Here is a 22,798-nt window from a genome sequence, read left to right as displayed (position 1 = left end):
GTGCTGCAGTGAATATTTGTGTATACATATTTTTGGGCATTCATGCAAGTATTTTTCTTTGATCAATTCCCAGTGCAATTACTGGGCCAAAATATATGGACATTTAACTTTGATTAGATTACTACCAGATCATCCTCAAAAGGTTGTATTTATTTACATTCCCTTCAAATATTTGTATGTTATGAAAGTAAATATCAAATGCTTCATTGTGGATCTCAGGGTAGAGTTGATCATCTGTTAAAAAACATTGCACCACAGGAGTCAGTAGGTGAGAGAGCCCAGACTATAGAACACTGGCCCTGTGGATAATTGGTGGGAGGATGGCTCAGTTACCCTTTGCTGTATATTTATGTGTATGTCACTTTCTTTCTTGTACAACTCCCAAGGTCGCATCCTGAGTCTCAGCTGGCATCCCTCTGGTACCCACATTGCAGCTGGCTCCATAGACTACATTAGTGTGTTTGATGTCAAATCAGGTGACTGTTTTTCTCAGTTTATTTGGGGTATGGGTCTTGTTTGTCAGATTCTCATTTCTGGGTTTTCAAAAGCTTGAGCCCTTGTCCTGCTCTCAGTGACCCGTAGGGCCTAATCTCTCATTAACCTTCTGAGATGTCTGCGATGAATTTCACTTCTTTCTTGGATTACTACTGCTGCTTTTAGGGGAATTTTGGTTCTTCCCTGGGATGTGGTATTTTTCCTCATGATAAGAATTCACAATAAAATATGCGCTCGACCAGTTCTGTGTTTACTTTGAATGATCAGTAGAATAGCTATTTATATGTCCTAGTCCTTGATAAAAATGAGCTTCTTTCACTGAGGAACATAATATCTTGGTAACATAATTGGTGAGATATGAGATCAGAAAAATAGAGAACCATGACTTTTTCTGTTCTTGGCCTGGAAAATTGGCTAATAAAATCCTTCATTGGTGAAGTTCATCTCAACTTGTTAGGTGGATATGTCTTTACTCCCATCTAAGATACAAAGGTAAGGAGTTTGAGGAATCTAACATGTCTCTCCTTTTTTTAATTTCATTTTTATTTTATTTGTTATATATGCACATAATCAAAGAGAAAGAATTCCTTAAGCCTTATTACAGAAAAGCAGGAGTCCCTCTGTCCCTTCCCCCACTCCTCAAAGACAGCCTTTTGTGAGTCTTAGCTGATTCTTTTGGTATTTAACCCTGTATAGTACCTAGCATGGTTATAATTGTACATTCTGATTTTTCAGCTTCAGACCGTTATTTACTAACTTCTGTCACTTAACTTTCTTATTCACACTTTCTCCTGATTCTCGCAGTATGGTTATGTTGTAACTGTTCAGATTAGTAGTAAATGTTTTTATTGTTAAGATTGTGTAAATACTACTCACATAGTAAATTACGTTTTCTTTCCTGTAGACTTACTGTTTTTTGTTTTTTTGTTGGTTTGTTTGTTTGTTTTGAGACAGAGTCTCACTCTGTTGCCCTGAGTAGAGTGCCGTGGTGTCAGCCTAGCTCACAGCAACCTTAAACTCCTGGGCTCGAGCGATCCTCCTGCCTCAGCCTTCCGAGTAACTGGGACCACAGGCACACGCCACGACGCCTGGCTAATTTTTCTATTTTTAGTAGAGACAGGGTCTTGCTCTTGCTCAGGCTGGTTTCGAACTCCTGACCTCAAGCAATCCTCCTGCCTCGGCCTCCCAGAGTGCTAGGATTACAGGTGTGAGCCACCGCCCCCCTGGCCTAGACTTACCGTTTAAAACTGTCTCTATGTCTGTCTCTCTCTGTCTCACTGATTTGTCCCCAGATTCTTCCGGTTGTATAAATAGGGTTCAAATCCATCTGGTTTTCTTTCTGCCACTTTTATCTTCTTGAATAAGTCTCTCCCAGAGCCTTCTGTTCAGTTCCCATCTAGCTTAGCCACTCTGGCCTGCTGCACCCCTGTGAGATCTGAAACTCTGATTTTTCAGTCATTCTGGGGATCTCCTTTGCTTCTCTGTTGGATCCCTCATTTCTGTCATTCCCCTTATTAGTTCATTCCTTTGGTGAATTCTGAGAAAGAGTGCATGAGAAAGAATTCTAGGTTGGGAATTAATTTCCCTTAGAATTCTGAAGCTCTGCCTTCACTGTCTTGTAGGTTCTAGTATTGTTAGGACGTCCGATGTCATTCTGAGAGTCAATTCTTTGTATAGGACCTGGGGTTTTTGGTTTTTTCTGGGAGCTTTTGGGATGTTCTCTTTATCCTTACTGTTCTGAAATTTAATCATTGTGTTTCTTGGTTTGTGGATCAATTGTTCCGAACACTTGGTAGATTCTTTTCATCTAAAACTCACATCCTTCAGTTCTAAGGCAAGTTCCTATAATTATTTTGTAGATAAGTTTCTCTCCATTTTCTCTTTCTGGAATTTTATTACTTGGATGTTGGCTCTGCTAATTTTCTTTCCTTTTTTCACTCTCATATTTTGTCTCTTTGGCTTTTTACTATGCCTCTGGGAGAGTTTGCATGTTTACCTTTCAGTTTTTCCTTCTGTTGAGTTTTTCATTCTCACATTTCCAGAGGTTATTTTTGTTGTTGTTTCCTGAATATTCTTTTTTATAGCATTATCTTTTGTTTCATTTTACACAAAGTCTTCTTCTCTTTCTGAGGCAACTAATATTTTTCAAGCGTTCCTCACCCTGCCTCTTTCCTCCCTGTTACTCATTGATTTGTTTCTGTCCGTCTGCTTGGCCTCCACCTTGCCTGTTAAAGGCTTTCCTCACGTGGCTGGTGGTCACTGACGACTCCCTCAGTGGAGCTTATTGAGCTTGGGTGTCGCTGAAGAGTGATCTGGCTAGACTGCGTATCTGGGGAACCTCTGAAGCCAGGGCATTTAGATCTTTTCTCTTTGCCAGTTATATACCCCCAAAAAGCTTTTTCATTTCCCTGCTTGGTGAGTATAAGCCTGGCTGCCAGCATTCTAAGGAAAAGAAAACTGGTGTTCTCAGCATTCAGTTAGACAGTTGCACTTAATTCTCTTATTCGTATCACATTCCCACCCTCAGTTGTGCCTAGTCGCCCTACTCAGAGTAAGTCCCAGCCTTCTGTGGAGGCGGGTTTTGGGGAGCTGCCCAGTTTCTTAGGGTGTGGGCCTTTGAGGGTTCTAACGGTTTCTTAAACTTATTTCAACTGATCCCTCCTTTGAAGCCCCACTTTTCCCTTTGTTGCTAGAGTATCTGGCGTCCCCAATTCCTGAGTCATTTGAGGATTCCATAGTATAAATCAGGTGGCTTCTTGGCTTTCTTCACTGCTGACTTGGGACTTAGTTTTTAGGGCTCTGCTGAGTCAGTTACCACTTCATGTCAGCTTTGCAATTCCCAAAATTTTGTCACTATTGTCTTCTCTCCCTTTCCTGTGGGGTTTTGGGAAAGAGCAGAGTGTAGTGTGTATGTGTGGTTGGCCAACTTTAAGTGAATGTCCCAAATGTCTCTTTCCATTTCACCTCCCCCAAAGGGGTGTCTATTCTCGTTCTCTCCTTCTCTCCCTTCCTCCCTCCCTCTCTGTCCCTCCTCCCCACTTCCCCCTCTTGCTGTCACCCCACCTCCACTTTTTTTTTTTTTTTTGAGACAGAGTCTCACTCTTTTGCCCTGGGTAGAGTGCAGTGGTGTGATAATAGCTCACTGGAACCCCAAACTCCTGGGCTCAAGTAATCCTGCCTCAGCCTCCCAGAGTGCTAGGATTACAGGCGTGCCCAGCGCTACCTCCATTTTTATTCAGGTAACCATTTTGGAGATCTGAGTTCACCAGAACTACCTTTTTACTGGCTGGCTGTGTTCAGTCAGCTAACTTACCATATCATGCACACCACAGGCAGTGTTTAAAAGACTAAAGGAGAAATGGGTACCATCCAAATGTGTGTTTTTCTTATTTTCCAGGGAGCACTATTCATAAGATGATTGTGGATAGGCAGTATATGGGTGTGTCTAAGCGGAAGTGTATCGTGTGGGGTGTTGCCTTCTTGTCCGATGGCACCGTCATAAGTGTGGACTCTGCTGGGAAAGTGCAGTTCTGGGACTCAGCCACAGGGACGCTTGTGAAGAGCCACCTCATCGCAAATGCTGATGTGCAGTCCATTGCTGTAGCCGATGTGAGTACAGTCTCTGTTTTCAGTGGTCAGTGTACAGCTGGGTGGTGAGTAGAGAAAGCAGGGTTAGTGACATGCCCTGTAAAAATATTTAGATGTCACGTCGTTACGTTATACTGGAGGAAGATGAGTTTAGGAAAATGCATCTGAAACCCATGTCATTTCTATGGTATCTACCAACTGGTTAGAGAATACAGGATTCTCTAAAAGACTAGTTAGCAGAGGGATTTTCTTCAGATGCTTCTCACCCAGAGTTCATCCAGTCTGATTGTCAATAAGGCACAAGTAGCCTAGAAGAATCTTCTGCTTCCTATCTATCTTGGGAGATTAGAGGATAACTGTATAGTGATTTTGAAAATGTTCCCGCTCTCTTATTTGAAAAAGGCTCAGGTAGCTTTGTGTTGAACAAGTATGCCTTTTCCCTTTTGGTCGCATGAATTCTAATTCAGAAACCTTTGGGTATTTTAGCCATAAGCCATGGAAAGTGACGTTGAGATTTGTTAACTAGATCCTTTATTCTTTACCTACATAGTTTGAGAATTATGTGCCATCCTAAGTGTGGACATTAATTTTCTAGTGCAGAGTTCATTCATGCCTGCTTTTCTTGCCTGTAAGTATTTCTATCCCATTTCACAGGTTTTCTGTGAGAACAATTTGATGTATGTTAAAGCCCTGTAAAAATATTTAGATGTCACATGTAGTGATCTAAGTTGAACTGAGTGGGAGAAATTCCTCTTTAAAAGAGTTTTAATCCAGAGCAGGTGTAATTATACATAAGACTTAGTTAATTAGTTAATAAAGTGTACCTACTGAAATATTATGTATGCAGCTGCTTCAGAGAACATGGAAGATGTATGTTTACTGCTATGGAACAATTTCTGGGATATATTGTTAAGGGGAAAAAGTAAAAGAGTATTATAGTGTATTAATACAGCACATGATAGTGTATAAGAAAAGGATGGGCAGATTCATACAAACAGTTTTGCTGGTATATACATAGAATATCTTTTTTTTTTTTTTTTTTTGAGACAGAGTCTCGCTCTGTTGCCCGGGCTAGGGTAAGTGCCGTGGCATCAGCCTAGCTCACAGCAACCCTCAAACTCCTGGGCTCAAGTGATCCTACTGCCTCAGCCTCCCGAGTAGCTGGGACTACAGGCATGTGCCACCATGCCCAGCTAATTTTTTCTATATATATTTTTAGTTGGCCAGATAATTTCTTTTTATAGAATATCTTTGAAAAGATAGAATTGCTAATGATGATAATTTCCAGAGAAGGAATTTGGGAGTTCAGGCTTAATTTGTACTATGTACCATTTTATGCTGTTTGATTTTTTTCCTACAATGTCCCTACATTACTGTATTGCATTGAATCTTAGAAACAAATAATTGTAAGAAGTGACATTATTTTGTCATCATGGGAAAGAAAAAACACTGCCAGTTAAACTATGACACTGTGCTTTTTTAAATATAAAATTTATATTTTGTAAACATATGAACTGACAGACAGGTTTGGTTTGGTTTGGTTTTGCGACAGAGTCTTGCTCTGTCCCCCAGGCTAGAATGCAGTGGTGTGATCATAGCTGTCTGCAGCCTCAAACTCCTGGGCTCGAGTGTGTCTTCTGCCTCAGCCTCCCAAGCAGCTGGGACTACAGGTGCCCACCACCATGCCCAGCTAATTTTTCTTTTCTTTTGTTTTTTGTTTTTTTTTGTGGAGACAGGATCTTGCTCTTGCTCAGGCTCATCTTGAACTCTTGGCCTCAAGCAGTCCTCTCCCACCTCAGCCTCCCAGAGTGCTAGGATTACAGATGTGAGCCACCGCACCCAGCCTGACAATGTTTTTTTTAAACATAGAATTTGTATTCTACTTATTGAAAGAGTACTTTGAGACTGAAATTTTGTCATGCCACTCTTGTGCGTATACAAAAAGGAAAATATAAGCAAAATACACTGATGAAGATATTCCTAAAACTTCGTTACGTTCAGAATTGGACTCTCTGAGTCACTTTTCAACTCAGTCCTCAAGGTCCTTGTTGTCCCACGCATTGCCTCTATGCCATCGGTAGTGTGAAGCTCTGCTGTACTCTCCTACCCACATTCTCTTTAGGCTTTTGACAACCATTCTGCAAGTGTTGATGTTGGCTGTTTATCTGCAGCTGTCACACACGCACAGACTGACAGACATTGTAAGATATCCTGATTTCAGAGATGTTAAAACGTGGGAAAATGTTTGCCTCAGAATCAATGAATTATGGAACTTATTTTTTTTTTAATTGAAAAATACAATTGTACAAATACCAGCCGTCAGAAGTGCTTATCACAGATTCTGGAATTAAGCAGGCTTGGGCTCCAGTCCTAGTGGTACCACTTAGCTGCATGTCTTGCTTGCTTAAGTTACTTATTTCTAAGCCTCAGTTTCCTCTTCTTTAAAAAAAAAAAAAATACAGACCTTGTAGAGTTTGGGGCAGGATTAAATGGATAGTGCATGTCAAGTGTTAAGTGTGTCTGGCACAGAGCGAGTGTGCTATTGTCATGATCATTTTCACATCTTTTTTGAAACTGATTCTAATTTCAAGGCTTTTCTCCATTATACTCTCTTGCCAGAACAGCTGATTATTTTTTAGATTTATTTTTAATGGATTTTCATGGGCTAGAGAGTGAATTGTGGCAAATACCCAGTCCTTTGATCTTCTTAGATGTCTTTCACCTTCATCTAGGAGGTGAGTACAGACTCCTGCAGGGAGTTGTAGGAAATACTTGCTTTCATTTAGAGGTCGGTCCTGAGATAACTTTTTTTCTTTGTGTGAAATGGTTACTCTTTGGTTAATTTGGGAAACTCCCCACCCCATTTCCAGGTTTGATGTTTCCTTTGTTTCCTTCCTGCTATGTCCTAAGACAGCCCTTTTGTTTTCTTTTCAATTCTTTTATGATCGCACCTATAGAGGTCTTCCAAATCCCTCTCTGTGGGTGGGACTTTAAACAAACTGCCGTGTTTTTTTTTATTATTATTATTTTTTGTAAATTGAATGAACCTAACAGTTGGAGGTGGGGGAGAGTGAGTTTCTAAGCTTCTTTGTATCTCCAACTTTCATCTTGGGCTAATGGTTTTCAAATAGAATCTTTAGTTGAGGGACAGGCTGGTCAGGGCCGCCTTATGTGCTGTCCTTCAGATATGGTTACCTTTATTCTCCATCATCATGTACCTGCAAGTGACCTCAAGAGAGCTGGCACAAGGTTGGGGCACTGTAGTGTGCCCAGAGCACAGGCTTTGGAAGCAGATGGCTTTATGTCTTTGTCATGTTTCTAAATCTATGTAATTCCAGTTTCCTTATCTGTGAAAAGAGCTATTAAATGATGATTAGGGGAAAGAAAGTTAAAAAGCTGACTCATACAAACATAAAATGAAAATGTCTCAGAGATCTTCTATAATTCATTAATGAGGGAACCAGTAAGATGTTTCAGGCAGTTCAAAAGAGAATTCAAAGAACATGCTTATGTAAGGCCATCAGGAATGCCGAAATGAGTTTACAAATTGTTGCAAAACTCTGTGTCCATAGGGCAATAGTCATTTGCTTTCTACCAGGCAAAATTCTGTGGATTTCTGTGGAAAAGAATCTTTTGCATCTTTATCATGTTAAATATTCCTGTTAAAGAACGTGGTGTGGATTCCTTTGGTTATGTCATTTCTTTTATTCTTTAGGAGGATGTAAATTTTTTCTCAGTTGGGTCTAGTACATTTCTTGTTAAGTTTATTCCTAGTATTTTATTTCTTTGGTTGCTATTCTAATGAGGTCTAGTTTGTATATATGAAGTTTAACGGTGGGAGTTATGTATTGTTAATAATTTTGTCAGTAGAGGGCGCCTTGTCATCTATATCTGAACTTGCTCGGCTGATGGAATTGTTAGCTTGTGGAGGGAAAAGACCCCTGTCACCTCTTTTCTAATCCTGGGCATAGGTTTTCCCCTAAGATGCCCAGACAGAAAAGCTCAGGGAATATTTTTCCAGCTGGACCCTGTTTTGATCACATGTACCTCCCTTATGATGTATTTCCTCAGCAAGAAGACAGTTTCGTGGTAGGCACAGCCGAGGGGACAATATTCCATTTTCAGCTGCTCCCTGTGACTTCTAACAGCAACGAGAAGCAGTGGGTGCGGACAAAACCATTCCAGCATCACACTCACGACGTGCGCACTGTGGCCCACAGCCCGACAGCTCTGATATCTGGAGGTGGGTTCCACTTCCGGCGAGGCTGCCCCTTTGCTCTGCCCGTCCCTGGTTATTTTCACGCAGGACTTGTAATTCTGCGTGCCTTCTCCCCTTCCCCACGCCCTAGGCACCGATACCCATCTAGTCATTCGTCCTCTCATGGAGAAGGTAGAAGTAAAGAATTATGATGCTGCTCTCCGGAAAATCACCTTTCCCCATGTAAGTATCGCCCCCCCTGCCAACCCCTCATCTCCCATTCCGCATCCCTCTGTCCCACGAGACTGAACACAGCTCACACTTCCTGGGAAAATTTGTGAGACTTTCCGTAGCCACCTTCTTCCTTCTGTTTCCAAGGCAAGCCTCTTGCAGAGACATTTCTGGGGGCATGAGATCTGCAGCAGCATCCTAAGTTCATTCTCTGGGGAAATCATTCCCTTTTCCACATAGTTGTGGTTTATGGGAAGTTTGTTTGTTTTTAAGGGTGAATTCTGTTATTCTGGGTGGGAGCAGAAAAATCCAGGGTTCCAGTGTTCCATTCTAAGTAAGTGGTACCATCTTACTAAGCTAGCAAACCTTGTCCCCTACACCTGCTTCACATTCCATTCAACCAATAAACCTTACTGAGCCTGCCTCCTCATTATCTCATATATATTTATACACATACATATATTTCAACAGCTTTATTGAGTTATATTTGATATATAAAAACTGTATATATTTAATGTCTATGCTTTGATAATGTTGGACATAGCCCTCATTATCTCTGGAATTGGGTGATTTTTCTATCTCTACTGCCATTGTCTTTATTTTGTTTTGTTGTTTCTGTTTCGTTTGCTCCCAAGACAGGGTCTCACCCTGTTGCCCAGGCTAGAGTGCAGTGGCATCATCATAGCTCACTGCACCCACAGACTGCTGGACTCAGGCAATCCTCTTGCCTCAGCCTCCTGAGTAGCTGGCATTACAGGTGCATGCCACCATGCCCAGCTAATTTTTTAAAATTTTTATTTATTTTTATTTGTAGAGATGAGGTGCTACGTTGCTCAGGCTGGTCTTGAACTTCCGGCCTCAAGCAATTCTCCCACCTCAGCCTCCCAAAGTGCTAGGATTACAGGCATGAGCCACCATGCCTGGCTGTTGTTGCTTTTTGGGATGGGATCTCACTGTATTGCCCAATCTGGTCTCCAACTCCTGGGCTCAAGGCATCCTCCACCTCACCTCTCAAGTAGCTGGGACTACAGGTGTGCACCATTGTGCCTGGCTTTGTTGTCCCAGTTGGATCAGTGTCTTTTCTCGTCTGAATTGCTTTACAGTAGCTTCTTAATGATCTTCTTTTATTTCCGTTTGTGTCATTGTAGCCTATTCTCTATTGATCTGTTTAAAAAGCAACTTTGGGGCTGGGCATGGTGGTGCATGCCTGTAGTCCCAGCTACTCACGAGGCTGAGCCAGGAGGATTACAGGAGTTTGAGGTTGCAGTGAACTTTGATGATGATGCCACTGCATTCTACCCAGGGCAACAGAGACAGAGCAAGACCCTGTCTCAAACAAACGAACAAACAAAAAAAGCAGCTTTCTTCATCACTCCGTGCTTCAAAGCCTCTGGTGATCCCTGTTGACTGCAGCGTACGCTGGTTCCTTCATGTGGCTTGTAGAACCTGTCTCGCTCTGTCCCTGGTCTTTCAGCTGCTTCTCTCCTCTTTCCTTTCACACACTTGCAGCACCCCACCCAGGCTAGCCATTCTGAAAAACTTTGTTTATTACCTCAAATGCTCTTTGACCTTTGAGCTATTTCACATGCCATTTCTCTCCTTGGAACATCCTGCTCTGCCTTCTTTGCCTGATTAGTCTTTACTAGTGAACCTCATCTGAGCTTCTGTCTTGACCCCCACAAAGCTAGATGTCTTTTCTGCTTTTTTTCATTACATATAATGTTTTGCCATGTTAAAATTCTTGGCATAGTGAAGTGTAATTGATGTTTGATTCCGTGTCAACCTTTAGACTAGATGCTTCTTGAGAGCAGTGGCTATGTTTTTCTTTACCATTGTGTTCTTAGATCCTAGCGCTGTGCCTGGCATATAGTAGTACTTAGGAGATATTTATCAAGGAAATAGATTTCAACAGGAAAAAATGTACTAAGATGTTGCTGGCGTACCTAGTACTGAGGCAATAGGTGACACTGGCTTATTTTCAACTTTTCATTCTTGGATACAGCGACGTCTCATTTCCTGTTCCAAGAAAAGGCAGCTTCTCCTCTTCCAGTTCACTCATCACTTGGAACTTTGGCGATTGGGATCCACAGTTGCAACAGGTAATGTGGGAGAAAGTTTTTTCCCAATCAGAAGACTGGAGAGAGAAGCCCAAAATCAGAATTGCAGTTAAAGTTCTGCTTACAGAAAAACTGAAGTAGATTTTTCTGTGTCCATTGTAACTTATGGTTTTCCCACCCACTAGATAAAACAAACACGTTATTTAGAGTGTTAGAATCTTTAGCAGGATGCTGGATCATCTTGTAAAAGTTTAAGATTCTATGTGGTATCCTGCAGGACGTAGTTGAGGTGAGGGTTGAAGAATCCTAGTTTGCCCTAGCTTGGCTGAGATGCAGACAGGCTGTTGAAAAGTGATAAGATTTAATGATGGGGAGTGATGATCCTACATGAGAAAGGTGGTCACATGGATCTTACTGAATGACAGCCTAGTGGCATTTTATGTGACCTGTTAAGGAAATGTTTGTATCCTCTTGTTTGTAGTGGAATAAAACTGAGGCCTTACAAACTCTATTTCCACCCACTTGCATGCCTGGCTGTGGGGTAAAGCTTCAGAGAATTCATGATGTATCGTGGGACAGAAGCAAAGAAAGTACTCAATGCTTTCCTCTTCATATACCCCCTCAAAAATTGTGAGCTTTCTAAGTAAAGCCATTTTTCTGATTTCCCATTGGTAGATGTCCATTCTACCAAGAAGTGACTTTTTAGAAGAAAAAAATGTGCAAATAATCTTTCTTTGATAAGAAAAAACTAAGGGAAGTTTCTTATTTTAGGCAAGAACGGGGATACCCTTCCACTGTCTAAAAATGCAGATCATTTACTGCACCTCAAGACAAAGGTAAGGACGTTTAACTGTGTGTTCAGACTCTGAAATCCAGAACATTTTTCCCATTCTGAATTTTCAGGGTTACTTCACATCATAAACTGTATAAATTCTAAAACTATTTGAATGAAGGGCTGTGTCACCAGAACTGGGTTTCCTGTGATTATAAATTGGGCATTCAGAGCTTATTAGGATTTGTTATGAATGCATACAGGAAATTGGTTTTTCTTCTTTTGATATTATTATGAAGATAACATGCATATTTTTTAGAACTCAAATGGTACAAAAGAGTATAAATGAAAAATTAGTCTCCTCCACACCCTTTACCCCCTCCTCTGTTCTCTCCAGATGTAATTGCTGCCAGCAGTTTCTTGTATGGAAACTTCCAGGAAAAAATTTCCAACCATGTGTGTATGTGTATATACTTTTTTGCATTAATACTATACAATTTATTATTTACAGTTATCTTCCTTTAAAAAATTTATTTTAATTACACAAATATTTGTGAATACAGTCTTTGCTGTAAAGAATTTAAACAATATTCATAGTTTATGTACTTGACCACCTCTTTAATTCTAGTCTCCTCTCCTGAAATTACCTAATGGTAATTAATTAGCTGTATAGCTTCCTCTGTGAGAGAGAGAGTTATATATATACATATATTGGGAAATCATCATTTTGTGAGTTTTTTAAATTACATAAATGTTACATTGAACTTTTCTCCTCCTTTATATTCTCCAAATGTTTGTCACTTGCTATTTCTTTAAAGAAGGTTGTCATAAGCAAAACTGCACTCCAAATCACCTAGCCTCCCAAGCTTTCCTGCATTAAGTGCCTCCCTGCTCAGGTTTCTAAAGTTGGAGTTTGGTATGAGGCTATCTATGAAGTACCAAAAGGGCCAAGATAAAGTAGACCTTCGTTCTTGGATTTCCAAAGCCCCACACCATTTAGGTGCTCTGCCTCTGAAATAATCGTAGCAACACAGCGTATGAGAGTGGGGGTTATGTGTAGGTGTTTGTGGATAGGTCCAGAGTGGTAAGAGCTTGAGGAGTCGTGTCACAGTGAGCCTCGTCCTGTGAAGTTTTACTTGAACACTCATCGTGATTCCTAATCTTGCCAGGGTCCTGAGAACATTATTTGCAGCTCTATCTCCCCATGTGGAAGTTGGATAGCCTATTCTACAGCTTCTCGGTTTTTTCTCTGTCGGTTGAATTATGAACATGACAACATAAGCCTCAAAAGGGTGAGTGATAGCCCATTGTCTGGTCACATCAGAAGAAACTTCCTACATGTGTGATTTTGTGTGTGTATGTAAAGTGGAAATGACTGGATGTGAATCCTTACTCAGTGGAAAGCTATTTAGAGACAGTTGTTACAAAACAATCTTATATTTCTATTTTGAATTGATTAACATAATCAATTTGGGGGGGTGGGCAGGGGATGCCCTAGAGGCAGTAAAGTTTAGGTTTTTCTGCTCAGTGGTTTCATATGCATCTTAGTCATTTCCATGATAGGGAATTTAGTATTCACTGAAGAGATGAAAAGAGGGTATATCGGTTACTGTGGGCATGCCAGTGTTCCGTGCCCTGGGGCATTTGGCTTGCTTAGGGACAGGAAGCATTAATGTAGTTTGAACCTGGTTGGGATTATTTTGGACTCATCCTCACTAGCTTCTACCGTTGTTGCACCCAAAGGTTTCCAAAATGCCAGCATTCCTTCGCTCTGCCCTTCAGATCTTGTTTTCTGAAGATTCAACAAAGCTGTTTGTGGCATCAAATCAAGGGTCTCTACATATCATGCAGCTGTTGGAAGGAAGCTTCAAGCACCTGCATGCTTTCCAGCCTCTGTCAGGTGGGAATTTGGTAACTGGCTCCAGGGAGAGTTGTCTGTATCTAAGATGTGACTTTTCCCCTTTAAACCTCACTGTCGGGGGTTCCCTCATGTTCTTCCCACTCTGCAAATACATTCACTCACACGTTTGCAATTTGAAGTAGGAGGACATATCTGGCAGATGAAGGCACTAGATGAGATCTGAAATGTTCCTCACACCTACTCTTTTCTCACTGGGTTTTTGATTCCTTATTTGGGACCAGAGAAGTTTCATCATCCTTCTTAGAGTTTTGTTAGCAGAACAAGAAGAAAGTTAAAATGATCTGTAATCCTGCCACCCAGAAATAGCTGCTATTAATATTTTGATATTTTCCAATATGTGTTTGTAGGTATTTTGTGGGCTTGTTACTTTCTTGGTTGTTTGTTTATATAAAGGTGAAAGTATCTTTATACATATAACAATTTCTCATTTACATTTAGAAAATTTTTTTTTCATAGGCCTACCTGTTCTGTAACATATGTTCAGTTTCATCACCTGTGTTCATTTAATTTCGTTGTCTGTGTTCATTTAGTATTCATGATGCTTTCTCAGTGTTCTTTGAGAACATGAGTGCACATGAACGAATGTGACTGTGTGTGGCTGACTTGCTTATTGATGAGGACGTAGACTTAGTATCCAGCTTAAGCCGGTAGTTCTTTGGATACTTCCCATGGCCCTTGCCTTCTTTCTCATCTTGGATTTTATCTGCTTCCCTGTCGTTTAGACTCTGTCAGCCTGGAAAGTCGATGCTTTTTTTTGTTTGTTTTGTTTTGTTTTTGAGACAAAGTCTCACCCTGTTGTCTGGGCTAGAGCTAGAGTGCTGTGGCATCAGCCTAGCTCACAGCAACCTCAAACTCCTGGGCTCAAGTGATCCTCCTGCCTCACCCTCCCGAGTAGCTGGGACTACAGGCATGCACCACCATGCCCGGCTAATTTTTCTGGTTTTAGTAGAGACCAGGTCTCACTCTCTCTCAGGCTGGTCTCGAACTCCTGAACTCAAGTGACCCTCCCGCCTTGGCCTCTCAGAGTGCTAGGATGACAGGCGTGAGCCACCACGCCCAGCCTGGAAAGTCAACTCTTTAACTTCAACTCTCACTGTTCATAAGCTGCTCCAAAAGCATAAAGAAGAAACCCACAAGTTAGGGGTCAGATAAATTAAACTGACAATATTTAATGAGTACCTGTAAATGTTTTTATTTAAGACTGCTTATCTTGCAGTTAGTACTTGTTAAAATTCGGCTCTGCATTATGGATTTGACTTTATTTCTTCCTCCTTTCTCATCTTATTTGCCCTTGAAGTCAAGGTGGTTTCTTCACAGCCTCTAAACGTGTATATTCCAGTCCTTTTTACTTAGCTCACACTGTTTTCCATCTTTTTCTACCCATCCCCGCCCAGCCTTTAGCAGCCTTTTTGGTGTTTGGGGGCGTTATATGCAGTGTGTATTTTGGCACATAGCATCAGTGTCCAAGTTTTATCCCACGCTAGTCTTCATGTTGCCAGACTGATTTAAAGTCCCTAGATGACAAAGATGGTTCATATGTGCCCATCTTCCCTTAGTGCTAAGTATACAACAGGCACCTAGTAAATCAAAGATACGTTTCAAGTCTGTTGAACTTACTGTCTGTCCATAGCTTTGATTAAAAACCATTTAGGGATGGCCGCGCTATTAATAATTACCCTGATCTAATCACTATACATTATATGTATTCAAGCATCTCTGTGTACCCCATGAATATGTACAATTATGATGAGTCAATTTATAAAAATAAAATTTTTAAAAAAATTGGTAGGAAAGGAGTTTGAAACAATTAAAAGTATAGATTTTAGTGGTGGCTGCTGCTCTGATTCTCTGTTACCATAGTAGGCATCATCTTATTCCGGCCTGAGCAAGTGACACCTTCACTTTTATCTCTGGATTCTGTTTACATGAGGGGTGGCTAACTAAGTGAAAAAGGTAGACAGGTGACCATCTCAAACTAACTTGCAAAAGTATCAGCAGATTATCCTGTCAGTGATTTAAAACTCTGAGAGTCTCACTGGCTTTCGCCATCATCTGCGGGGCAGGGGTGGCTATGGACACTGAATGAATTGAGAGACCTGACTGTTGTTCTGTCCTCACAGGGACAGTGGAGGCCATGTGTCTCTTGGCAGTGAGTCCGGATGGGAACTGGCTGGCTGCATCAGGTACCAGTGCTGGAGTCCGTGTCTACAATGTCAAACAGCTAAAGGTGAGCTTCAGCTTTCACAGAAGTTTGTACAGGAGGCAGTTGCCCTGCAGTTACACGATTCAGGGCAGATTGGCATGACCTGGAAATTTCATGGACTTTTTTCTTTTTAGACCAAGAATTTTTCCAGTTTTAGAATCCTGTTTTACATTTTTGTAACCCAAAAGGTATACAGTCTGTAACATTAAAATCAGTCTGTGAAAACAGTGAAACCATTGTGCCTATAAATTTGAAATTAAGGATTTGTGGATGATGAATCCTCATCTAGATTATTTTTATATTTTGGGCAGGAAAATACACAGATAAATAGTTGTAGATAATAAGTGTTTCTTTCATGGCTCGCCTTCTAAAGTTAAGGTGTTTTTAAATTAAACAGAACTAGACATTTGAAAAAGGACTACTGGGAGAACTTTATACTAATCAGTAATGATACTGTCATTCGTACATTGAGTCACTAATGATCTTTTACAACTCCTCGTCTTCGTCATAAAAATAAGATGTGAACTACCCAAAACTTTTAGTAAGCGTTAACATTTTACATAACAATCCCGAACCACAACACTTAATGGGTTTGCCTGTTACTGTTTAACTTAATCTTTATTACACTGTGGCAGGAGCATGTGCTGAGCTCTTGTCTTTGAGCCTTGCCTAGCATTTGAAGAGTTTGTAGCTGGGCACAGTGGCTCACGCCTGTAATCCTAGCACTCTGGGAGGCTTGAGGTGGTGGGAGGATGGCTTTAGCTTGGAGTTCTAGACCAGCCTGCGCAAGAGTGAGACCCCATCTCTACTAAAAATAGAAAAATTAGCCAGGCATCGTATCAGCAGCCTGCAGTCCCAGCTACTCAGGAGGCTGAGCCAAGAGGATCACTTGAGCCCAGGAGTTTGAGGTTGCAGTGAGCTACAATGACACCACTGCACTCTACCTGGGGCGACAGGGTGAGAGTGTCTCAAAAAATAAGATGAAAAAATACAGAGTATTTGTGTGTAATGTGCATAAGCCTTGCAATTGTACATAAATATCCATGCCTAGGCCTTAATTTCTTTTAAACCCAGTGTAGAGCTGTAGGTTCCCTGTTCAATGACATATTTATGAGCAATTCATAGAGATGGATTTGTTCTGAGGAAAAGGCTTTACTCTGAGTTTTCTGCAAATGCTTTCAGTATTGTAAACAAATATGCATTTTTTTAAAAATGAAATTAAAGTTTATTGTTTGAAGAAAGGCTTGAAGTTTATGATAATGTCCATACCACTCTTGAGTTCCAAGAACTGTTTTTTCTTTTCTTTTTTTTTTTTTTTTGAGATATAGTCTCGTTCTGTTCCCTGGGCTACAGTGCCGTGGTGTCAGCCTAGCTCACAGCAACCTCAAACTCCTGGGCTCAACCGGTCCTCCTGCCTCAGCCTTGCGAATACATGGGACTACAGCCATATATCACCACACCTGGCTAAATTTTTTTCTATTTTTAGTAGAGACGGGGTCTCACTCCTGCTCAGGCTGCTCTCCAGCTCCTGAGCTCAAGGGATCCTCCCACCTCGGCCTCCCAGAGTGCTAGTATTACAGGCGTGAGCCACCACGCCCGGCCATGAAATGCTATTTGCAAGCAACTGACCTAGACCATTCAGTCTTTCAAGAAAGGTATCATATAGAGTTGCCTCTTGTGTGTGTTATTTGTTCCCAGCTTCACTGCACAGTGCCTGCTTACAACTTCCCAGTGACTGCTCTGGCCATTGCCCCTGATACCAACAACCTTGTCATCGCTCATTCAGACCAGCAGGTAAGAGAGGTTCTGGTGTTTTCTAATTTCTTGCTGCCAGATTGTAACCTGAGATAACAAACAACTTTGGAGGAACTTTTCTTTGAAGGTGTTGGAGGATATAAAGATAGTTTTCTCCTGTGTAAAGCAAAGCTTTATACATAGCGTGGGCTCATTGTAGGCCAGCAATATCCATTGGTTTGATGGGGCACAGTTTGAAGGGGGAAGCACTGAAGTTCTAGAGTAAGGAAGCACAAGAGGGTAGAGAAATTTTGACCTCCCAAGCTTAAAACAGGAAGAAATAGAAATCCTGAACAGACCAATATCAAGTAGCAAGATTGATTCTGTAAAAAAAAAAACCTCCCAACAACAAAAAAAATCCAGTACCAGACCAATTCACAGACAAATTCTACCAGACCTACCAAGAAGAACTGGTACCTCTCCTACTGAAACTGTTCCATAACATCCTCCCTAACTCATTCTACAACAAAGCCAGTATCAGCCTGATACCAAGGCCAGGAAAGGATACAACAACAACAAAAGAAGAGAAATACTCCTTTTACTGAGTGCTTTAGATGAGAGATGACCTGGGCTCAGGTGTAGGTGTTAAGCCTGGATGTGGGGTGGAATAAGATTTTGAGAGTTGAAAGTGACTAAAAGGTCAAATAATTCACTTTCACTTTTGCAGATGAGGAAATCAGGCCCTAGTGAAAGCAGGTACCTAATCTCAGCCAAAATTAGAGCCTCGTCAGCTTTTTTCCACACCAGGTTGTAAGAAGAAGATCTTTAAAATACCTGGGCATCAGGACACATTATGAAGTTATCAATAGTGATATATCTTCATCTGTAAAGTGAGGATGATAACAGCTACCTCACTGAGCCACTGAAAAGATTAAGTGATCTAGGAAGCACTTCTAAGTTGACTGCTAGATAAATGCTAGATACTGCTAGATACTTTTATGAGCAGTTTTTACACTGACGTGCACACATATACACACTCTATCCAAAAAAGGAAATCTCTGGCCGGGCGCGGTGGCTCACGCCTGTAATCCTAGCTCTGGGAGGCCGAGGCGGGTGGATCGCTCGAGGTCAGGAGTTCGAGACCAGCCTGAGCAAGAGTGAGACCCCGTCTCTACTAAAAATAGAAAGAAATTATCTGGCCAACTAAAAATATATATACAAAAAAATTAGCCGGGCATGGTGGCTCATGCCTGTAGTCCCAGCTACTCGGGAGGCTGAGGCAGTAGGATCGCTTAAGCCCAGGAGTCTGAGGTTGCTGTGAGCTAGGCTGACGCCACGGCACTCACTCTAGCCCGGGCAACAAAGTGAGACTCTGTCTCAAAAAAAAAAAAACAAAAAAGGAAATCTCTCATTTCGGTTTTATAGATTTAAGTCCTTCACCAAAGACTGAAAGATTAGTGAAGCCATCCCCTTGCCCTCATCACACACAATGATAATGTGCACCTGACATCTTTTGCTGTCAGGTGGTCCCTCAAGTGCTTCTGTCATTAAAACTGGTGGGAAATTTTTGTACCTCACTAGCAAAAATGAGAGAGTTGATAATACACAGTGTTGTGGGGGTGTAAGGAAGCAGCACTCCCACACATTGTGTAAATTGGTATAAGCCTTTTGGAGGACTTTTTCACGATACATTTAAAAATTTAAAACCACATAGTCTTTGATTTAGAAGTTTCAATTCTAAGAGTTCACCTCCATGTATGCTTTCAGTTGTACAGAAAGACATTTATACAGAGATGATTCATTGCAGCCTTGTTTGTAGTAGCCAAAGATTGGAAACAGTGTAATGCGCATTAAGCAGTATGATACATCCATAAAAGGAATGGATTATTATGTGTTCTTGAAAAGGTGTGTGATTGAGCTATTTATATTTACTGATAAGGGTCAGTCTCTGTGATATAACAAAATGAAAAGATGCAAGATACAGAATAGTATGTATTGTGTGTATAAAATATTTCTGAAAAGATATGAGCAGGCCAGGCATGGTGATTCACACCTCTAATCCCAGCACTTTGGGAGGCAGAGGTGGGAAGATCACTTGAGCCCAGGAGTTTGAGACCAGCCTGAGCAACATAGCAAGACCCTGTCTCTACAAAAATAAGAAAAATCTGCCAAGTGTGGTGGCGTGTACCTGTAGTCCCCCTTACCCGGGAGGCTGAAACAAGAGGATTGCCTGAGCCCAGGAGTTCGAGGCTAAAGTGAACTCTGTGCCACTGCACTCTAGCCTGGGTGACATAATGAGACCGTGTCTCTAAAAAAAACAACAGAAAAAAACTTAGGGAAGAGGGATGTCAGGATTGCAGGGTGACTCTTCTCTTGCTCTGTAATTTCCATTTAAAACTTTTTTATTTTTTAAGAAAATAATGGGAAAGCATAAGTGTGAATAAGATACAGTCAGGGTTTGTTGAGGACTACTCCTCTTTCTGGGTACCAGCCTGCACTTTTACTGCATCATATCCCTTCGCAGGTATTTGAGTATAGCATCCCGGACAAGCAGTATACAGAGTGGAGCCGGACTGTCCAGAAACAGGGGTTCCACCACCTTTGGCTCCAAAGGGACACGCCCATCACACACATCAGTTTTCATCCCAAGAGACCAATGCACATCCTCCTCCACGACGCCTACATGTTCTGCATCATTGACAAGTCCTTGGTGAGTTCTTCCCTGCTACCTCACTGAATCTTTTCTACTTTGGAATCTTTAAGTTCTAAAAGCAACAAGTACAAGGAGATTGAGGAAGGAGAATCAGAGTAAAGGTTCCTAGTGTACTCTTTGGAGTAGAGGAGCTTTTGTTTTACAGATTTCCTCATTTGTGTTCCCAAGCTCAAGAGGATCTTGGGGAAGGGGCTGGCCTTTGTGTACTGTTTTTTTGTTGATTTGACTGTTTCTCTACTTTGCCAATGAGTACATAAGCTTAAGTAGGAAAGGGATTCGTTCAGTATGTAGAAGGTGACCCTTGTCAGGGAACACCATTGATTTGGCTGACTCACTTTCATCTTGGAACTCTGGAATGTCTCAATAACATGGCTTCATTAAAGGAGGTACAGGCTGATGTTTTGACCGCCATGCTTCTTGGCTGAAGGTACTGAAACACTGTTTGTGGGCTTGAGGAGTTGGTCTTAATGTCTTGACAGAAGTGCAGCTAGGAAAATTCCATTCTTCATGGCTGGTATTTAGATGGGATGTGAGCGTTTTCTTCAGTTTTAGATCCCAGCCTCTTTGCTAGCCGCTGTTTTGATTCACCGAGAATTTATGTCTTTTCTGGGCAGGCAGTTTCTTTCCTAAAAGCATTGTGGCCATGCCTGGAGTGCACTTTGGGCCTAGATTACAACCAGCACACCGTACTGTGTATCTGTGAAGGTGGGGGTGGAAGGAACACGGGGAGAGCGGCAGATGGCTCCAAAGAGGTGTGCATGGGGATGTGTCATTGGAATCATCTCATGGGCCCTACGTCCCCTGGGTGTGGGAAGCAGAGCTGGCTGACAAGTGCCTTCTGCGTGACGAGCGATGCAGGAAGGGCCCCTCCCACTCGCTTGCCTCTTTGTAACTCAGCCCAGATCGTTTTCCCAAGCATTGGTTTTAAGTCCATCACTTCTTTATACTGGGCAGAGCTATTTCCCAAGGAAGTCAGAGATAAAGTATCATTTGTTTAGCTAGAGGCCATCTTCTCAAGGTGTCAGTGACATCAGCGGGGGTGGTTTGTGTTGAGGTTTCGCCTGGGGAGAACTTCAGTCACATAGCCAGCCTGCGAGCTGCTTGGGGGAGAGTCTAGAAAGCACAGAGCCTGCATGGGCTGAGCTCCTGCACATGCCGTTTTTTCCTTTCCAACAAAGTGTGACTGATGAGACTGTCCAGAAGCCCCCGCCGGGCCCTTTGATCTTGCCAGCCTGGAGCACCGAGCTCTCTTCCTGCCTTGTACTCCTGGCCTCTGCAGTAGCTCTCTTCCCGAAGTAAGGAAAGTCAGGAAGGTAGTGAATATGTACTCTATGATGGTTGGAAGATGGTGTTGGCCTGAAAAACCACCACAGCCCTTTGGTCTATATAAGGCCAATAAATGTTACGATTTCAACAGCATATCTTTGTCTTTTTAGCCCCTTCCAAGTGACAAAACCTTACTCTACAATCCACTTCCTCCCATGAATGAATCAGATGTCGTCCGGAGGCGCACGGCCCATGCGTTTAAAATTTCTAAGATATATAAGGTAAAACATGTTGTGTTGTATTCTGGACAGTTGGTTCCTTTGTGATATTATGAAAATGTAATGAGCTCCATAATAGGAATACAAGAGCGCCTTGATTTTACATACGGAGAACCTGGTTTGGGGGAGACAAGTGACCTTTCTGAGGCTATCTGTCCCTTGTGTGTATTTCATTGTTCAGGCCTCACTAGGTTAGAGGCAGGTGCATTATACTTAGCTAAATGAGAAATGATGAAGTTCAAGTGGGGCCTGTGTTAGTGTGAAAACTGGCCATTAAATTTGACTTCCAGTTGGAGAATATTCCATAGGATAAATTTCCAGCAAACAGAAGTTATTGAATTTATTATGACTTTCTTCTTTCTGGGCTAGGCTTTTCATTGTATATAAAACAAATATCCATTGAGCTTATGATATTTTACTGTTTGGGCCAACTCAGAGATGCCTCCATAGTCATGCTTCTCACATTGAAGTTCCTTTTGGGTCCTGGAACATTTTCTCAGGGGTCTACAGGAATTTTTTTAAGAAGAATCTGTAAATTATTCAAGTATGATTAGCTTCTTAATGTGTTTGTAACCTGACAGTTGTCAAGAATTTAGGTCTTAAAGTCCTCGATTAACATCAGTTCCTTAGACAATAAGAGAATGATAATGATAGATTTTCTGTCCAAAGAAACATATGAAAAATCTTCTTGAACACTTTTATGAATGAACTCAGTTAAAAGCTCCCAACCTTGAGCCAGGTGCACTTGTAGTCCCAGCTACTCAGGAGGCTGGGGCAAGATGATCACTAGAGCCCAGAAGTTTGAGGCTGTAGTATGCACTGATCGACCCTAAGGCCTGTGAATGGCCACTGTACTCCACCCTGGGCGGTATACCAAGACCCGATCTCTAAATAAATGAATGAATGAATGCATCTGTGCATCCTCCAACCTTTCTGGCTATTTTGAGTTCTAGGGCAGGAAAGATTGTCAGATATTTAGATCACTACTTCAGCCTTGAACTAGGCTAAATTTTTTTTTTTTTTCTTTTTTGGTGAGTAGTTCAGCTTCTGATGAACTAGGCTAAACTTTTAGCTCTAGTTATTCTATTTCAGACTAGCCCTGGAGCCTAACTCCTGGTGTAATCATTATCATCTCTCTGCAGCCTCTGCTTTTCTTGGATCTTTTGGATGAAAGAACACTGGTAGCAGTAGAACGACCCCTGGATGACATCATCGCTCAGCTCCCACCACCCATCAAAAAGAAGAAATTTGGAACCTAAAACAGGGCACTGTCTGTGTCCTTCCTTGAACTGTCTACCTTGTTACTTTTCACAAATCATGATAATAAAACAGTTATTCTTGA

General features: G+C 41.6%; 1 protein-coding gene across 1 annotated transcript in view; it reads left to right on the top strand.

Annotated features, from left to right (window-relative positions):
* UTP4 (UTP4 small subunit processome component) overlaps positions 1–22,798 on the top strand; it is a 27,534-nt gene extending 4,736 nt beyond the window's left edge. Inside the window, exons 5-17 of the mRNA XM_045533390.1 lie at positions 387–476; positions 3,893–4,104; positions 8,155–8,326; positions 8,433–8,524; positions 10,515–10,611; positions 11,341–11,405; positions 12,511–12,633; positions 13,085–13,241; positions 15,383–15,489; positions 17,164–17,259; positions 19,724–19,909; positions 21,349–21,459; positions 22,599–22,798. Of these exons, the coding sequence (XP_045389346.1) occupies positions 387–476; positions 3,893–4,104; positions 8,155–8,326; positions 8,433–8,524; positions 10,515–10,611; positions 11,341–11,405; positions 12,511–12,633; positions 13,085–13,241; positions 15,383–15,489; positions 17,164–17,259; positions 19,724–19,909; positions 21,349–21,459; positions 22,599–22,715 (1,625 nt within the window). The 3' untranslated portion in view covers positions 22,716–22,798. The remainder of the gene's footprint in view (positions 1–386; positions 477–3,892; positions 4,105–8,154; positions 8,327–8,432; positions 8,525–10,514; positions 10,612–11,340; positions 11,406–12,510; positions 12,634–13,084; positions 13,242–15,382; positions 15,490–17,163; positions 17,260–19,723; positions 19,910–21,348; positions 21,460–22,598) is intronic.

Source organism: Lemur catta, chromosome 20, assembly GCF_020740605.2.
Source record: "Lemur catta isolate mLemCat1 chromosome 20, mLemCat1.pri, whole genome shotgun sequence".
NCBI lineage: Eukaryota > Metazoa > Chordata > Mammalia > Primates > Lemuridae > Lemur > Lemur catta.
Note: the sequence above shows the minus strand (reverse complement) of the source record. Positions and strands in the feature narration are given on the sequence as shown.